The sequence below is a fragment of the Lissotriton helveticus genome, chromosome 11, assembly GCF_964261635.1.
Source record: "Lissotriton helveticus chromosome 11, aLisHel1.1, whole genome shotgun sequence".
NCBI classification, from domain to species: Eukaryota; Metazoa; Chordata; class Amphibia; order Caudata; family Salamandridae; genus Lissotriton; species Lissotriton helveticus.
This window is the reverse complement of record NC_136072.1, coordinates 1,068,985,534-1,069,004,175: the sequence shown is the minus strand read 5'-3', so window position 1 is coordinate 1,069,004,175 and position 18,642 is coordinate 1,068,985,534. Positions and strand designations below refer to the sequence as shown.

Here is an 18,642-nt window from a genome sequence, read left to right as displayed (position 1 = left end):
TGTTCTATTGTTCATCATGCCACCCCAGTTTAGGCCCAGCTAGTTTGTTGCCATGGGGAACAGGGTCTAGACTGATTTGCATATGGCTGGGTTTAAACTGGAATGGCACAGGGGGCAGAAACACTGGATTTAGGCCCCGATCTCTGTACTGGGGTGAATGTTTGACATTGATCAGCATTCTGTCCATCAAACACTCTTTTCACAATGGAATTTCTATTCTTAAAGCAGAGCGGCTTCAAATACGAGGATGAGCACCTGATATCTTTAATCTACACCTGCACTTTCCCTGATTCTTTTTAAACCCTTTGCTGCTGGCAGGATTCCCCTGCTGTGCTGGGGGGCGCCGTCATGAGCCACGGCGCTCCGGTGCTCATGGCGAGCTCAACTCGTCACGACCACGCCCGTTTAATGGAACGCTCAGCACAGCAGGGGAATCAGCCCAGCGTGCGATCGTTCCACGGGCCATGACAAGCTCAGCTCGTCATGAGCACCGGAGCGCAGTGGCTCATGACGAGCTGAGCTCGTCATGAGCACATGAGGGGTTAATACAGTAGAAGATGAGTCAACTGCGTGTGAATGGTGGCACTTTTCCCTGTCTCATATGCAGGATACCACTAAAAGCTGATTGAAGATAGATTGTAATGCTCCCACTGACACCACTCACAGGCCATAGATTTCACACTGAAGAAACAAAAAGTTAATCTCAAAATATTAATAATAAATAAAAGCTTTGATGAAAACATTGCTGCATTGACATCATCGGTGTGGCATACAATGTAGGACACGTTCAATCAAATCTGAATTATTGAATATAATTGTGCTTTGCAATCAGTAACTAGATAACTAAACTGCTGAACAATGAAGTAAGTTAAAAAAAGTGTTGAAATGATTTGATGGAGACTAAGAATAGCACATGAGAATATAATATGCAGGAGCATCATACCGTTCCGGGGTTGTAAGAGTAAGTCCATTATAGACCCGGGACAGGTCACGGAGATTGAAGATGTAATGGAATTTTGAAGGGGTCGGTGGCAGGTCCCGCACAATAACGTTGTAAAGCTCCATGGTGCAAGAAGTGAGTTTATCGGAGAGGGCCACGATATCTTCATTAAAAACCTGCCCAACGAGAAAACGGACGTGAGAAATCACACATTTGAGGTTGTGTTAGCACATAATAAACAAAATATATTTTCTACTTAACTCAAATGCAACCATTGAGTCCTTTCACTTAACCATCAGAATGTTCACAATGACGTCCCAGGAAACAGCGTTTATAACGCTGTTGGTACAACGCGATTCCTTTACAACACGGTCAGTACAAATACCGCGTTGTTACCACGTGTACCATTACATCGCAAGTCGTTTCAACGACTTGCTGTAGGGGGCGCGCTGGTGTTGCATTTACAATCCAACACTTTCCCTTCTGTTGCACAAACTGGAGGAGGAATAGTAAATAATACTATTCCTAAGTCAGAGGGCCCCCTACAGCAAGTAGTTGAAATGACTTGCAATGTAATGGTTCGCGTTGAAACAATGCAGTCGTTGTAACAACCGCGTTGTAATGGAATGCGTGAAAAGCGCATTCGTTGTAGAGTCCTATTCTGACGGCCCTGGCAGGAAATAAAGGCCTGCTTTTTCCTTGGATGAAGCTTGTCAAATACTCCATGCAATAAACTAATATTCTGCCAGCCAATCGGAAAGTGATGTACAGCTTTTTCTGCTGCCCAGCTCTTCTCAAGGTATGAATATTGATATGGTAAAGCAATGCCGGTCAACCAACAAAAGCACATTGCTCGTGTAAACTTGTTTTGAAACTGAAGCCTCAAAGATTTTGAAACTCCTGCTGGTCCCAGGCACTATGAGCCAGATGTACTAACATTGGGATTAGTGATTTCCTAATTGAGATTTTCTCCGAATCGCAATTAGGAAATTGCTATTTTTAAAATATGATCATTATTTTTAAATTTGCAATTGTAAGGGGGTCGCAAATCGACCTACCTCATGAATATTAGTGAGGTATGTCTCAATTTACAACCCATTAGGAATGGATGGATTTAAAAAAAAAAAATAAACCTTTCATTTTCTAAGAGTAGGCAGTGGTCCGTGGGACCACTTCCTGCTCTTGAAATAATTTTTTTTACATTCTCTAAGGGGATCAGGCCTATAGGGACCCCTTTCCATTTGCGTATGGATTACCACCTGCTTTGAGGAGGTGATAAAATACAAATGTTTTAAGACAAGAATTTGGTTGCGAAACATAATGCATACCACTGTGGTTCAGTAATTGAAAGTGAAAAAACACGACCCTTCCAAATACCAAATCAGTATTTGGACATGTTACAGAATTGCAATGTGGGTTTCATACAACAGAAAAAACATTTTTTCTGTGACAAACAGCCAGATTCAGTGAGTCAGGCCTTTTGCACCCACAAAATGGCTTCATACAAGTGGTACTATGTTCTTATAACAACAGTTAAAGATATAGAGAAAATTATCATTGACATAATAGTAATTTAAACTTGTTATGCTCCATTGACACTGAAAGAAAGGTTGTAGGTAATTATCTCATGATAATATATTCTAAACATTCATTAATGCCAAATAATTATGTGACTGCTGCGCAATTAACCATGAATAAGGGCTGGAAATTGTGGAATCCTGAATATGCAATGACCATTTAACATGGGTCCACACTCATATATATTTACAAAATTAAGGTTGATATAATAGGAAAATACAAATACAAGTACTTCAATTCATAAACTCTGTTCTCTTCCACAAACTTCAGGTGAAAATGATTTTTTAGAGTAGAAGGGCAATGTTGTGCAATATAAATCTTGAAAAAGAACGTGACCAACAATATTAGAGGAAAAAGACAAAGCTGGTCACGTTTAACATGATCAAGTCTGTTCAAATATACTTTGGCATCTTTTATATTCTTTTGTATAGCTTCTTTTTTAGTTCCTGTAAGGTATGTGGGTTGGCATTTTACCATCAAAACATTGATTTGGTGTTTCTGATAGACTGGAGTCTTGGGTCCTGGAGCGATATTAAATGTACTTTTTTCGTCAGTTGCATGGAAAGGACCCCCTCACTAAGGGAACACATAATACAGCTGAAGGTGTTTAAATGTAGTTTTTCAGGAATAGAAACATTTCATGATTAGAAACAAAAATCTACGATTTAAAAAAAAACAACTAATAAAATACCTAAAACACATTATGAAAAGATACCATTGAAGGGAGCTGAAAAAAACACTCAAGACTATAGTGTCTCCTTTAGCTACTTGTTGATGACCTGCATCTTGTTTCCAAAGCTTTTCACAGAAACAATGTTACCTGGGTATGGCCTTTCAAAATGGAGAAATAAATCCTATGCAAAGCTTCCTCTGATGGAAATGGTACATTGAAAACGCTGAACAATGAGATGAAGCGAGGATCCACTTCATTGCGCCCGCCGCCAGCTTTTCCCATTGCAGCAATAAAACCAAGGTCCCGGAGACTCTTACAATTCAGCTCCTTGCCACGGTCATACATGCCCCCTTTTTCCAAAACCAACTTCAGGAGTGCAATTGGCTGTTGCGTTCCATACTCATCCACCTTTGGGAAACAAAGCAACAGTAGCAGTGAAATGACAGGCTTCTGAGGATTGTTACTGCTAAAACACAAATATATCTATTTAAACCAAATAATAAAGATGAAACAGTCTACAAGAAGTATGTTCTAACCTTTGGCATATTCATATCATCCATGAAAACTAAAAGACGCTTCCCCATTGGAGGGCCGTAGGTGTCCTTGGTACGCTTCTCTACATTTGCCTCCATATTACGTTGAATATCCATAGATGTTGTACGGGAAGAGAAGTTAATGATTAACAGCATCTGAAATTAAAAAACAAATACATAACGAAACACAGCTTAACACAATCTATAAATTCTATACACTGATTTAATTTGAGGATAAATCTCAAGTTGCTATTGTTTATCTTTGTGCAATGACAGATCATTCTCTACAGAAGGTGAGAAAGCTTTTTTTTTTTTTATTTTTTTTTTTTATTGTTTTTGGCAGAGGTAAAAAAAAGAAAAAAAAAACATACAAGAACATAACGAGGCATAGAATACAAAATAAGTCTTTACAAAAACAATCATTATACAATTTAAATCCAGTTGTCAATAGGGGACCATAACTTCCGGCCAAAAGTCTTCGTTTTACATCCCTTCAGTTTGTAGACTGCTTTATCCATTCTATAAACATTTAACAACTTTCCCAACCAAAGTTCAAATGTTGGTGGGTCTATGTCCAACCATCTGGAGGTGATACAAGATCGGTATATAGACATTCCAATAAACAAAAAGTATTCTTGATCCAGAGATAGATTCCGAGAGGGAAAATAGACACCAAAAATAATAACAGAAGGATGAAGCGTGATTTGAACATGCAACAGATTGGTCAGAAACTTTTCGACCTTATCTATGTATACGACCAATTTAGAACAGCTGTAAAACATATGACTTGAATCAGCTGCTAAAGTTCCACAGCGGCTACAGTTAATACCTCTTAAAGTTTTCCATTTTGCCAACTTAGCAGGTGTATAATAGAGATCTAGAGTAGACATATAATGTTGACTTTTAAGAGAGCTATTAATTAGTGTCTTATTACTCATCTCAAAAGCTTTTACCAAATCTATCCCTTCTATACATAACTTTCTCTGCCATTTCTGGGTTTGATGATCGAGATCGTTCTGCATCCTATTGCTCATTAACTGATAGATTGTGCCGATACGATTATTCTTCCTGCAGCTCTCTAGAAAGTCAATAGTCTCCATTGTATCAGTATAAAGCAAATTTTTTTTTTCTAGACAACTACGGATCTGTAGATATTTAAAGAATTCGTTCCTAGATAGACCAAATGTCTTTTGAAGTTCGGAAAAGGACATAAAAACCCCATTTTGATACAATTGCCCCAGTAAGTAAATCTGTCTCGTATGCCATCGGGAAATTACGATATCTTGAAAAATTTCAGATAGTGACTTATTGTCAGACAAAGGTGTATAAAAGTTCAGTTTTAACGTTATACGTAAAGTTTTGTTCATTTGCCTCCAAACTAAAAAAGCGGCAAGGACCACCTTAAATTTTGTTTTTTTATAGTAGCTGGGTTCAATGACTTTCACTAAGCACTGCCGAGCATGAGCGCCTAAGAGCATTTCAAAGATAGAGGGCGCCATGGACGGTTCTGTTACATAGTCATGAAATAGTAAAACCCGGATGGTTTTCAAAGTAATAGCCCAATAATACATTCTAAAATTCGGGAATCCTAGCCCAGCACAATCTGGCGGGAGAGTACACCATTTTAAAGATCTTCTAGAGCGACGGAACCCCCACAAAAACCGAGATAACATCCTGTCTATTCTATTAAAAAGGGACATTGAGAAAAATAAAGGAATAGTGCGAAAAAAATACAAAAATTTTGGAAAGATCATCATCTTAATGACATTAGTTCGTCCGTATAGAGATAAGTGTAGGTTATTGAGTCCTTCTAACGTTCTATTAGTGGATATAAGTAAAGGGTCTATATTTAAGGCGACGATGTCATCAACCTTGGGAGATAGAATTACACCGAGGTATGTGCCAGTAGTATTTAGTGGGATGTCGGTGGGTTTACCCGTTTCAGAATGTATAATCTGAGTTTTTGTAATATTAAGCTTATAACCAGAAACTTTCCCAAACTCTCTAGCCACGTCAATAATTATAGGTAGCGCAGAGGAGACATCAGAGGTTACAATAGCCACGTCGTCTGCGTACGCTAGGACTTTGTGGTCAACTTCAAAAAGTCGAACTGGTGGTATATTAGGTTCCAAGATTAGTCTGTTCAAGTAAGGTTCTAAGTATAGAGCAAATAGAAGCGGGGAACATGGGCAACCTTGTCTAGTCCCCCTAGTAATTGAAAAAGGTCTCGAGTTGTCAGTACCTAGTCTTATTACACCTTTAGGATTAGAATAGAGTGATCGTACCGCTTGAAAGAATTGTGATGGAAACCCTTTCCATTCCAGCACAGTCCAAAGGAATCCCCAGTCTACTCTATCAAACGCTTTTTCTGCGTCGAGTAAGATCACCCCGACTGGGGATTCCTTTGCCTGAGCCCAATCTAATAGTGTAATGACACGTTTAACATGATCAGTGGTGTCTCTATGTCTAATAAAACCATGTTGAATGTGAGAGACTAAACCAGACATTACGTGATTTAGTCTATTTGCAAGAATTTTGGAGTAAATCTTACTGTCTGCAGTAATAAGAGAGATGGGGCGATAAGAGCCTAATTCTTTTGAATCCTTGTTCTTCTTTAAGAAAACAACTATGATAGCGGTAGACCAGGAATCAGGTGGTTTACCTTGAAAAGCCGAATTAAAGATCTTTAACAGCTCTGGTATCAGCATGTGTCTAAATGTCCGATAACATTCAAGAGGTATCTGGTCGGATCCCATGGCTTTACCTGCCGCAAGACTCAAAATTACAAGAATCAAAAAGGGCCTTGACTCCTTACTCAGAAAGGCTGAGTCCAACCAAACTTATTAAACAAAACAAAAGCCAATCTTGGAATGTCAATTCAACAACCACAAAGTTTCAAAGAAAGCTGCTTTGATTGAAGCAAAAACAACCTATTTGTCTTTAACACCATACAAATTTATTCTTATTTTATGAAATGATCATTTTTCTTTTTTAGCACACTATTTGTCGTGCTTGGAAAATACAAAATACAAAATGCAAAAAGTTTTATGTACAATATATACAACCATATGAATATACAATTTCAAGCACACTTGGCCATTCATTCACACACAATCCTTTCAAAACAGTGGAAACAATAATAAGAAAACAGTGTGTCCAAGCATCGGTTAATAAATCAGTTCAAAATATTTCTTTTCATATTTTTGCAAATTATTGTAGTTGTAATTGTCACAAGATCTCTCGTGAATCCAAATGAATGCAAAAAAAGAATGGGGGTAACCAGACGCTGGACAAAAAGTGGTCGACGCGTTTCAAACCCCTATAATTAAGGTGGGGTTCTCCTCAGGACCGGATTGGTTCTGAAACAATAAAGATAACTGACTTTAGCGCGTATGTTCAAAACATAAACGACTATATGAAAGAAGGGATCAACTCCTTGTGTTCAACTGAAGCCTCCTACCTTATTCCAAGAATAAAAACGCAATCAATGACGGGCAGTAAAGTTTCCCAAAGGAATTGTATTTCCCAAAAGACATGATGTCAGCAGCTGTGCGGAAAAAACACAATACACGCGACAACATTTACTATTGTGTCACACTTTGCCCATTCATTCGTTCTGATCATGTGCAATCGCGGGAAGGTGTGGGGAGCGTTTGTACTTACCCGCTGTCACACAGCTTCACGCTGGCTGCTCTCTCATTAGTTTCTTAGGCGTCTGCTCCTGTCCTGTAAAATGGAGCGAAATGCGCGTTAGCTGTCTTGCGCTTCAAACGCCGATGTGGTGGTGAACCGCGAAGCGGGATAACATACCAATGCGAGCGGAAGGCATCAGTCCTTCTCCTTAGGCGATGTACATGGTTGACACCACTGGAGCCCTCGAGTGGAAGTGTTGCCTCAGTACTTCCTGGGTAATCACAGATGTCAGGGGTTTCTGGGATTTGTAGTTCCAAGGCGGATCTGGCAGAGAGGTGGAACAAAACCAGGCCTGGATTAGGCAGCATGTTGGTCAGTGTGGACTTAAACAGTAGGCTTATAAATTTCCGAAATTTCGTTTAATCCCCGCGTAGCGGTGTTGAACTTCATTATAAGCATTGCCTCACGTTGAGACAGTTGGGCATCCACATCACCACCCCTGGGATCTTTTTCAATTTTGGACAGCACTGTCCAGCGCAGGTCTGTGTTTTCGTGCTTACACTTGGCCCAATGGTTGACTAATGGGGCATTTTCCACTCCCCTGCGGATGCGCGATTTATGTTGCGTAATCCTATTTCATGCATGCAATTGTGTGCCCATGCCCTCTAGTCTACATTGGGAAAACAACACAGGAAATCAGAAATAGGATTACGCAACATAAATCGCGCATCCGCAGGGGAGTGGAAAATGCCCCATTAGTCAACCATTGGGCCAAGTGTAAGCACGAAAACACAGACCTGCGCTGGACAGTGCTGTCCAAAATTGAAAAAGATCCCAGGGGTGGTGATGTGGATGCCCAACTGTCTCAACGTGAGGCAATGCTTATAATGAAGTTCAAACACCGCTACGCGGGGATTAAACGAAATTTCGGAAATTTATAAGCCTACTGTTTAAGTCCACACTGACCAACATGCTGCCTAATCCAGGCCTGGTTTTGTTCCACCTCTCTGCCAGATCCGCCTTGGAACTACAAATCCCAGAAACCCCTGACATCTGTGATTACCCAGGAAGTACTGAGGCAACACTTCCACTCGAGGGCTCCAGTGGTGTCAACCATGTACATCGCCTAAGGAGAAGGACTGATGCCTTCCGCTCGCATTGGTATGTTATCCCGCTTCGCGGTTCACCACCACATCGGCGTTTGAAGCGCAAGACAGCTAACGCGCATTTCGCTCCATTTTACAGGACAGGAGCAGACGCCTAAGAAACTAATGAGAGAGCAGCCAGCATGAAGCTGTGTGACAGCGGGTAAGTACAAACGCTCCCCACACCTTCCCGCGATTGCACATGATCAGAACGAATGAATGGGCAAAGTGTGACACAATAGTAAATGTTGTCGCGTGTATTGTGTTTTTTCCGCACAGCTGCTGACATCATGTCTTTTGGGAAATACAATTCCTTTGGGAAACTTTACTGCCCGTCATTGATTGCATTTTTATTCTTGGAATAAGGTAGGAGGCTTCAGTTGAACACAAGGAGTTGATCCCTTCTTTCATATAGTCGTTTATGTTTTGAACATACGCGCTAAAGTCAGTTATCTTTATTGTTTCAGAACCAATCCGGTCCTGAGGAGAACCCCACCTTAATTATAGGGGTTTGAAACGCGTCGACCACTTTTTGTCCAGCGTCTGGTTACCCCCATTCTTTTTTTGCATTCATTTGGATTCACGAGAGATCTTGTGACAATTACAACTACAATAATTTGCAAAAATATGAAAAGAAATATTTTGAACTGATTTATTAACCGATGCTTGGACGCACTGTTTTCTTATTATTGTTTCCACTGTTTTGAAAGGAATGTGTGTGAATGAATGGCCAAGTGTGCTTGAAATTGTATATTCATATGGTTGTATATATTGTACATAAAACTTTTTGCATTTTGTATTTTGTATTTTCCAAGCACGACAAATAGTGTGCTAAAAAAGAAAAATGATCATTTCATTAAATAAGAATAAATTTGTATGGTGTTAAAGACAAATAGGTTGTTTTTGCTTCAATCAAAGCAGCTTTCTTTGAAACTTTGTGGTTGTTGAATTGACATTCCAGGATTGGCTTTTGTTTTGTTTAATAAGTTTGGTTGGACTCAGCCTTTCTGAGTAAGGAGTCAAGGCCCTTTTTGATTCTTGTACTTTTGAGCGGGCAGTTGCTCGCGAGGTCCTGATAGGTAGGAATTTCTACCACAGGGTAGTAGTTGATTGTTGGTAATTGTGATTTGCCTACCGTGAGGGCAATCGTGTTTGGGGACTTAGTTAGGTAATCACCTTCTTTCACTCTCTTCTACTCACGTCACTCACATTGTTTATGTTTGTTTTGTTTAATTGTTTCACTTGTATGATATGGCTGAAAGAGACACACTAGCTTTTAGTGAAGAACATATTCAAAATCTAATTAGGGATCCTCCGGTGTTCGCTTCTGCGGCTCTCAGCCTCACAGCTAACACCCAGAACGAGTCTGATAAATTGACTCGGTTACGCAAAAAACAAATCCGGACAGACCTGCATGGTCATTTTTTACTTCAACACCTTCGGTCTGGCACCATCCCAGCGGGCCTTGTGATCCGTAATATTCCAGTTGTATTTACGGACGATCCAGTGTACAAAAAAGGTTTCAGCGGCATCGAAACAAAGTGCAGCAGGGATCTCATGGTCCTTACCATCGAGACTGCACATAGGACATCGCTTAAGGAACTAGAAGAGATAGAGACTTTAAAAAGGGAAATTGAGACCAATCAACTAATAACAGATTCCAAAACTCTCTTGGAGAAAATTGATAAAGAAATACTAGAATTTAAGGACTTCACAGTGACTCAAAAAAACAATAAATTCGAATTGGACAAAAAAAAACTTCTCATTAGAATCAATTTATCCATATCTCAACAAGGACTTTTACACGCATTCCGACTCTCGACGCTTTTTGCAGGACAATCAAGGACGATCACGCCGAAAATTTCTAACTTTTTCGGACACTACATCTTCCTCAGGGAGCGAACCAGATAATAGCAGTCGACCAAATCAAAACAGGGCAGGAAATCGACCCAATCAGTATCAACAACAAGCGCAAACCCAACAGCCTTTTTTAGGACGGGGTCAACAGAAATCCAGAGGCCGGGTCCGTTTCACACAACCATGGCAAATGAGGACGCGCCAGAAATCTTACAACAATTAGATATCTCGCCTATTTACAATTTATCAAATAGGATGCTCTCAGAAGCAGAAACATCTATCCTAACTAAAGGACTCAATTTTGTCCCATCAAGACCGACGGACTTCACTAGAATGAAACTAGAGACATTGGAGTTCTGCCGTAAAATCCGTCTAAAAACATTTTTTCAAGATATCACTGAAAACATACAGGAAGAAACAACTGGCCTCAAGAAAAAGTCGACATTTTGTCCTAAAGGACCTAAAATCCCAAAGGAAGTTTTAACGTTTGAAACAACTGTGTTATCAGGAATTTCGTCGATAGAAAAAAAGAAGTCATTTGTGAAGTTCAACCTTTCTAAAGCTGAAAAGGATGCCCTAGTAGCGGTGAAGAATGACAACACTATAGTAGTGAAACAGGCCGATAAGGGCGGAGCTGTGGTGATATGGGATATTAACAAATACAAACTAGAAGTGCACCGCCAGCTCGACGATCAGAACTGCTATAGACGCATCGGTAAGGATCCTACCACAGAATTAAAGAATCAATTATTTGACATCATCCAAAGGGGTTTTGATGAAGGGATCATCGGACCAAAGGAGTTAGCGTTCCTACAGAATAAAAATCCCAGGACACCGGTGTTCTATGTGCTTCCTAAATTGCACAAGGACGAGATAAATCCACCAGGACGACCCATAATTTCAGGGTGCGAATCTCTGTTTGAACCTATTGCCAAATACATTGACCATTTTTTGAAACCCTTCATTCAGACAATTCCCGCTCACCTCCAAGATACCACTGCGTTCCTAAATCGTATTTCCACCATCAAATTCGATCCGAATAGACAACTCCTAGTTACACTGGATGTGGTGTCTCTATACACCCAGATTCCCCAAGAACAAGCACTGGAAACCTTGACGGTTTTCTTGGATAAAAGGGTAAGACCAGTAAGAGTTCCTACTGAGTTCATACTTGACCTTGCACGGTTTGCCCTGCAAAAAAACTTCTTTACGTTTGACGCTGAATTTTTTTATCAAATCAAGGGGGTGGCGATGGGTTGCCCCTTTGCTCCAGAGCTAGCCATAATGTTCATGGGGCTATTTGAAGAAAAATTTATATACCAAACTAACCCTTTTGGCAGCAACATTTCCCACTACATGCGGTATATTGATGATATCTTCATGGTCTGGACAGGAGGACATGAAGATCTGAGTCAATTCGTTTGCTGGTTGAATTCAAGAACGATTGACATCCAGTTCTCGGTCTCAGCATCAAATGAATCCATTAATTACCTGGACGTCAAAGTGGAACCTTCTGATGGAGGTTTAAGCACAACGCTGTTCCGGAAACCCTCCGACAGGAATAAAGCACTGCATTTTTCCAGCAACCACCCTCGGAGTTTGAAACAAAATTTGCCGTATGGGCAATTTCTGAGAATTCACAGAAATTGTTCCAGTAAGGAAGAATATTTCATACACGCAGAACATTTGAAAAATCGACTCATTCAGAGAGGGTACCCAAAAAAACTATTAAAAAATTCCCTCAAACGAGCTTGGTGGACTCCTCGTGAGACCTTGTTGGAAAAAAGAATCAAACCAGATGTTAAAAGGATGGTGTGTGTCACCACTTTTTGTCCAGCTACAAACTTACACAGGAAGCTCATCACGTCCAACTGGCATCTGCTAAAGAACTTGCATGAAGATTTCTCAGTGCCACCACTTTTTGCTTACAAAAAGGACAAAAGTGTGGCCAATTATGTTGTTAGGGCGGCATTACCAATCACTAAGGCTCCCACATTACAAAGCCTGTTTGGATTACCTCCTGCCAAAGGACACCACAAGTGCGGGACATGCACTTGTTGTGTTGAGACTATTGAGGACTCAGTTTTCACGTTCGACGATATTCATTGGAGACACGATATCTTTACTAATTGTAAATCCAAGAACGTTGTATATGCAATTGTGTGCCCATGCCCTCTAGTCTACATTGGGAAAACAACACAGGAAATCAGAAATAGGATTACGCAACATAAATCGCGCATCCGCAGGGGAGTGGAAAATGCCCCATTAGTCAACCATTGGGCCAAGTGTAAGCACGAAAACACAGACCTGCGCTGGACAGTGCTGTCCAAAATTGAAAAAGATCCCAGGGGTGGTGATGTGGATGCCCAACTGTCTCAACGTGAGGCAATGCTTATAATGAAGTTCAACACCGCTACGCGGGGATTAAACGAAATTTCGGAAATTTATAAGCCTACTGTTTAAGTCCACACTGACCAACATGCTGCCTAATCCAGGCCTGGTTTTGTTCCACCTCTCTGCCAGATCCGCCTTGGAACTACAAATCCCAGAAACCCCTGACATCTGTGATTACCCAGGAAGTACTGAGGCAACACTTCCACTCGAGGGCTCCAGTGGTGTCAACCATGTACATCGCCTAAGGAGAAGGACTGATGCCTTCCGCTCGCATTGGTATGTTATCCCGCTTCGCGGTTCACCACCACATCGGCGTTTGAAGCGCAAGACAGCTAACGCGCATTTCGCTCCATTTTACAGGACAGGAGCAGACGCCTAAGAAACTAATGAGAGAGCAGCCAGCGTGAAGCTGTGTGACAGCGGGTAAGTACAAACGCTCCCCACACCTTCCCGCGATTGCACATGATCAGAACGAATGAATGGGCAAAGTGTGACACAATAGTAAATGTTGTCGCGTGTATTGTGTTTTTTCCGCACAGCTGCTGACATCATGTCTTTTGGGAAATACAATTCCTTTGGGAAACTTTACTGCCCGTCATTGATTGCGTTTTTATTCTTGGAATAAGGTAGGAGGCTTCAGTTGAACACAAGGAGTTGATCCCTTCTTTCATATAGTCGTTTATGTTTTGAACATACGCGCTAAAGTCAGTTATCTTTATTGTTTCAGAACCAATCCGGTCCTGAGGAGAACCCCACCTTAATTATAGGGGTTTGAAACGCGTCGACCACTTTTTGTCCAGCGTCTGGTTACCCCCATTCTTTTTTTGCATTCATTTGGATTCACGAGAGATCTTGTGACAATTACAACTACAATAATTTGCAAAAATATGAAAAGAAATATTTTGAACTGATTTATTAACCGATGCTTGGACGCACTGTTTTCTTATTATTGTTTCCACTGTTTTGAAAGGATTGTGTGTGAATGAATGGCCAAGTGTGCTTGAAATTGTATATTCATATGGTTGTATATATTGTACATAAAACTTTTTGCATTTTGTATTTTGTATTTTCCAAGCACGACAAATAGTGTGCTAAAAAAGAAAAATGATCATTTCATAAAATAAGAATAAATTTGTATGGTGTTAAAGACAAATAGGTTGTTTTTGCTTCAATCAAAGCAGCTTTCTTTGAAACTTTGTGGTTGTTGAATTGACATTCCAGGATTGGCAAGACTCAAAATGGCATTCTCAATCTCATCCCAACTTATTGAGCGTGTAAATAAGTCAGTCTCATCAGAACACAATGACGGTTGATTAGTACTATGAAAATAATTTACGGGATTGAGAGTCTTATCAACTTCATTATGAAGATCATTATACAATGTCTTGTAAAAATCGTAGAATGATTCTAAAATTCCTTCCCTACTTTCATGATAAACACCATTCGTATCTTTGACGCCTTGTATTTCATTTAAAGAAGATTTTTGACGAAGGCGTTGTGCTAGAAAGGTGAGAAAGCTGAACAGAAAACAAGGTTAAATGTCTTCTGTAACCAACTGAACAGTTTGTTCACATGGGCACCTGCCGGTCCCAAAGATCCCTATCACCTGTGGAATTCTCAAGGGCCCTATACTGTCTTCTATCATCGTAAATATCTACAGGGAGATGTTTGGTACTCTATTCACAGATAACAGCATCAAGATTCACCAATATGCTAATGATACACAACACTGCTTAATACTTAGGGGCAGATTTATGTCGGACTTGCGGCTCTTTTGCGCCGCTGTTGCGTCACTTCTGTGACGCAGCGGCGGCGTAAACCCTGCGCCACGTTGCGACATACTTACATTGTGACGCATCTATGGAGATGCGTCACGGTGCAAGGCCCTGCGCCACATGAAACCTGCGTCAGGTTTCATGTGGGCGTTTCCACGTAGGGGGGGCGTTCCGTCGCAGGAACGCCCCTGAAAAGTGACTCAGTGAAATCTACAAGATTTCACTGAGTCACTTTCCCAACGCTGATGCGTCAAAACCCTGCGCCTTCTTGAAGCAGGCGTAAGGCTTGACGCACCACGTTAGAGATAGGGCAAGTTGGAAAAGTACTGGAGTTGCGTGCAGCATGCAACACAACTTCAGCACTGCGCCAACTTCACGCCCTAGATGCGACACGCATCTGTTCATTCCTGCGTCATGGTGCGCCGCATTATAAATGCGGCGCACCAATGGGTGGCGCAAGGATGAACTTGCGTGCCGTATCTTTCCTGGCGCATCTCTGCCGATTTGCAGAGATGCGCCAGGCAACATAAATCTGCCCCTTAGTCTCCTATGCTTCAGGCAACAATGCCTCAAACACTGCCTGCACATCATCCCGACCTGGATATCAGGCACCTTACCTGAAGCTCAACCCAACCATTCCTGAATAATTCCTTAATTCCTTACCAAGAATACAAAACAAGTGTAAAAAACAAAAAACAGTACCAGTCTGGCTCAATGACATGAACCTTTATGGGTTCGAACCCCACCTTTCACCTAATGCGAAGTCACTTTGATTCATCCTGGACACCAACCTCACCCCAAAGAACCAAAAACGAAAGACAGCCTGAGACATCACCCCAACCTGATGGAACTCCATTGGCTCACCTTGCCAGCCTGCACCATCTTCAAAACTAGATGCCCCATTTTCATCATGACCAGAACCCCACTGATCTTGCAGACAAGCTCTCCATCTATAGTGGTTTTCTGCACACCAGCATCCAGAACACCATCAGACTGCAGACTAAGAAACAACAAGGTAGCAGGCCTTTCTCTTCTCTGTACCCAGGAGCTGGAACAATATCCCCATGTCCATCAGAACTGCCTACAGTGCTCCAATTTAGGGAACAATTGATGCCTTGTTAAAGAGCACAATATCACAATCCATTAGCCATCAATAACTCAGTTACCACATATCACTTTTTGACTTATGTTTGTCCTTGACTCTATACAGCACTCTGCTGCCTTCTGGCTTGGTTTGCACGATTGAAATACCATATACATACATACATACATACATATAACCACAGGCCAGGTATTTTAGATTAAGCAGCATTGATATATGTTCCAGACTTTAGATGAGCTCAAGAGTTCCCCACAAAGGACAACAAGGAAAAGTTAGTTGTAATTAGGCCCAGCAGCAACAGATCTGGCTCTACTTAGGCTGGGTATCAAAGGATCACCTTAATATGATTAAGAACCTCCGGCCAGAAGAACAAGTTACTTACCTTCGGTAAGGTTTTTTCTGGTGGATACAGCATCTGCCTGTGGATTCCTCACCTTTTGAATTACCCCATGTGCCGCAATCCATAGAAACATATCTCCATAGCTCTACCACATCGACAAGGAAATCACAATGGAACAGCTCCGCATGCGACTCCAAGTGACGTCATCAGAGACACAAGAAGACCGTGTTGGCATGCTGACGTCAGTTCCACCCATTTTTCCATGCTTTCCAGGTGAATGGATGAACATTTTCACAAGAATACATAGTATACAAAACCAATCAAACCTGGAAAATCTAAAATATAGACATTTCCTAGTGATAAGTATCACATTATTCCAATTATTCCAACAATAACATACATAAATTACATGTCAATCATTTTTCAGTATAAACAGGCAGGCAACAGGGAGGTGGGTGGATCAGTGAGGAATCCACAGGCAGATATTGTATCCACCAGAAAGAGCGTTACCAAAGGTAAGTAAATCATTCTTCTCATGGATACATCTGCCTGTGGATTCCTCACCTTTTAAATTGAATCCCCAAGCAGTCCCGATCCTGACGGAGGGGGACTGCCTACTTATACCCAAAGATTTTGTAGCACAGAACGTGGAAAGTGGCTGTCCTTCCTCACCTCCGAGTCTAAGTAATAATGCTTCGCGAAAGTGTGCAGGGAGGCCCAAGTTGGCGCTTGCAGATATCTACAACAGGGACACCTCTAGCTAAAGCTGATGAAGAAGACTTAGCTCTGACGGAATGAGCTTGAATACCTTCAGGAGGCTCCTTCTTGGCCAAGGCGTAGCAGATCTTGATACAGAGGATGATCTACCTGGACCATTGTTCCCGGGAACCTATTTGCGTGCGCGCTCAAACTGCATTCCTTCAGCGCGCACATACTCATACAAGCGCGCAATTCACTGCTCCTTTTGAGACGAAGTGACCATTTGTGAGCAGAGTGGAAAAATGGTCACTTTCAGTTTCTTGATGCTGAAGTGCATTAGCAGCGATTTAAAAGGTCGGGTAGGAGGTGCAGAATGCGTGTGAAAGGCAGAGTCTTCCTTTTAGCTGCACGTGTTTTGCCACATATGAGAAAACTCAGAGCAGTCAGCTGTTACACATGCTGCTTGCTCTATTAGTGTGGGGTTGGGGGTCCTGTCAGGATTTAGCAGCTGTAGAGTTCAGAAACGATGATTTGTGACAATGACACTAAGAAAACAAAATATATGGAGTCTTTTGTAATGCGCAGGATAAAATTGCCCCCAGTTTTGTTGTGGTCTATAAAATAGCACAAATTGAAATGAGTTTTCTGTCTGTCACCAGAATCTATTCACATTAGTTAAGTACGCACAAAGCATTAACCTTTGATGGCGTACATAAATACCTTTCTAAAGGCTGAATTGTATAGTGTGAAAGTATAAAATCCCTTCTTGGCCAAATTGTGTGATCCTAGGCAAATACATTATTTTACTGAGCATCCCTTTTGTTCGTTATCACTTATAAGACGAAATCAATAAACAGTTGAAAAAAAACCACATGAGAGCACCTTCAAACGCTTGAGTTAAGGATGTACGCAGCACAAAAAACTTCTCTTGTGCTTAATTAATTGGTTTAAAAAGTTGTTCCATTTATAATAAGAATCTAGATCATGTATTCTGCATGCATGACAACTGATGTGTCTCTTTGTTCATTTAAAGCATTCTCACCAGGTACGGGCAGGAATGTTTCTCAGTTCATGTTAAAAAATTCCCACTTTTAATAAATACTTTTGAAATAAACTGATATGCCGAGGTGAGATGGTCCTGTGTGTTAAAAATATACGCTATCTTAAAGAAAACTCATCATATTTTAACGTGATGTTTGTTGCGAGATTTAGATGTCAAATACTTTCAGAACTCGGCTTGTGAATGGGATGTTAAAGCCACTTAGTTCAGATCTCCCTGTTAATCTGTTGGCCTGCGAACCTCTTCTTACTCACCACTTTGCTATGGGCTGCAGCCTGTAGTTAATTTGTTTTCCCTCCCCTTCCATGGCACACAGCGTCAGCTATTTTATGATGTCTCAAGTGTGCTGCCAGCGAAAGGAGAAGTCATACACGTCACCATAGCTTTAAGTAGGATGGAAAGATTAGAGAGTCTCTAAAAGGGGCATGGCAAACAACTGCTACTGGTGTTTGTTAAAGGTGTAGTGCAATCATCTCCTTACATGTAAAACATGCATTTTCATTTACTTTAGCTGTTTAAGATGTTTTGTATCTCCATCACACACATTTGCTTATAATCCCATTTACAATGGTACCATTGCTTTTTGCGCTCTGCAGAGGGACCAACAATTGGATGCACAGTATTCTGAACAACATTTGGACACTTTGGCAGGCATTGTGCAAATCCCACATCTCCAACAGCCTCAACTTCCGAGCTTTCCATTGGGACCCATTATAAACAGCTACCTAAAACCTTAGCTTGCTTGGGTGCAGAGATCTGAGCATATCTAAAAAATCAGAGCATAGAAAATGCTAGTTCATTGTGTCACAATTGACATGCAATGACTCGGACAGATTGTATTAAAGGTAGATGTATATGTGAAATGCACCTGTTTTTGCTGTTTCTGTAAATAAACGTTTGGAGTGGTGAGGGC

The 18,642-nt window shown here is 41.0% G+C and overlaps 1 protein-coding gene across 2 annotated transcripts in view; it reads right to left on the bottom strand.

The window, feature by feature from the left end:
- The window catches only part of DNAH10 (dynein axonemal heavy chain 10), a 2,445,728-nt gene that overhangs the window by 868,479 nt on the left and 1,558,607 nt on the right, over positions 1-18,642 (bottom strand). For both annotated transcript variants that reach the window (XM_078667623.1, XM_078667624.1), the window contains 3 exons: positions 3,728-3,880; positions 3,339-3,599; positions 944-1,116 (listed from right to left, as the gene is read on the bottom strand). In XM_078667623.1, the coding sequence (XP_078523749.1) occupies positions 944-1,116; positions 3,339-3,599; positions 3,728-3,880 (587 nt within the window). The remainder of the gene's footprint in view (positions 1-943; positions 1,117-3,338; positions 3,600-3,727; positions 3,881-18,642) is intronic.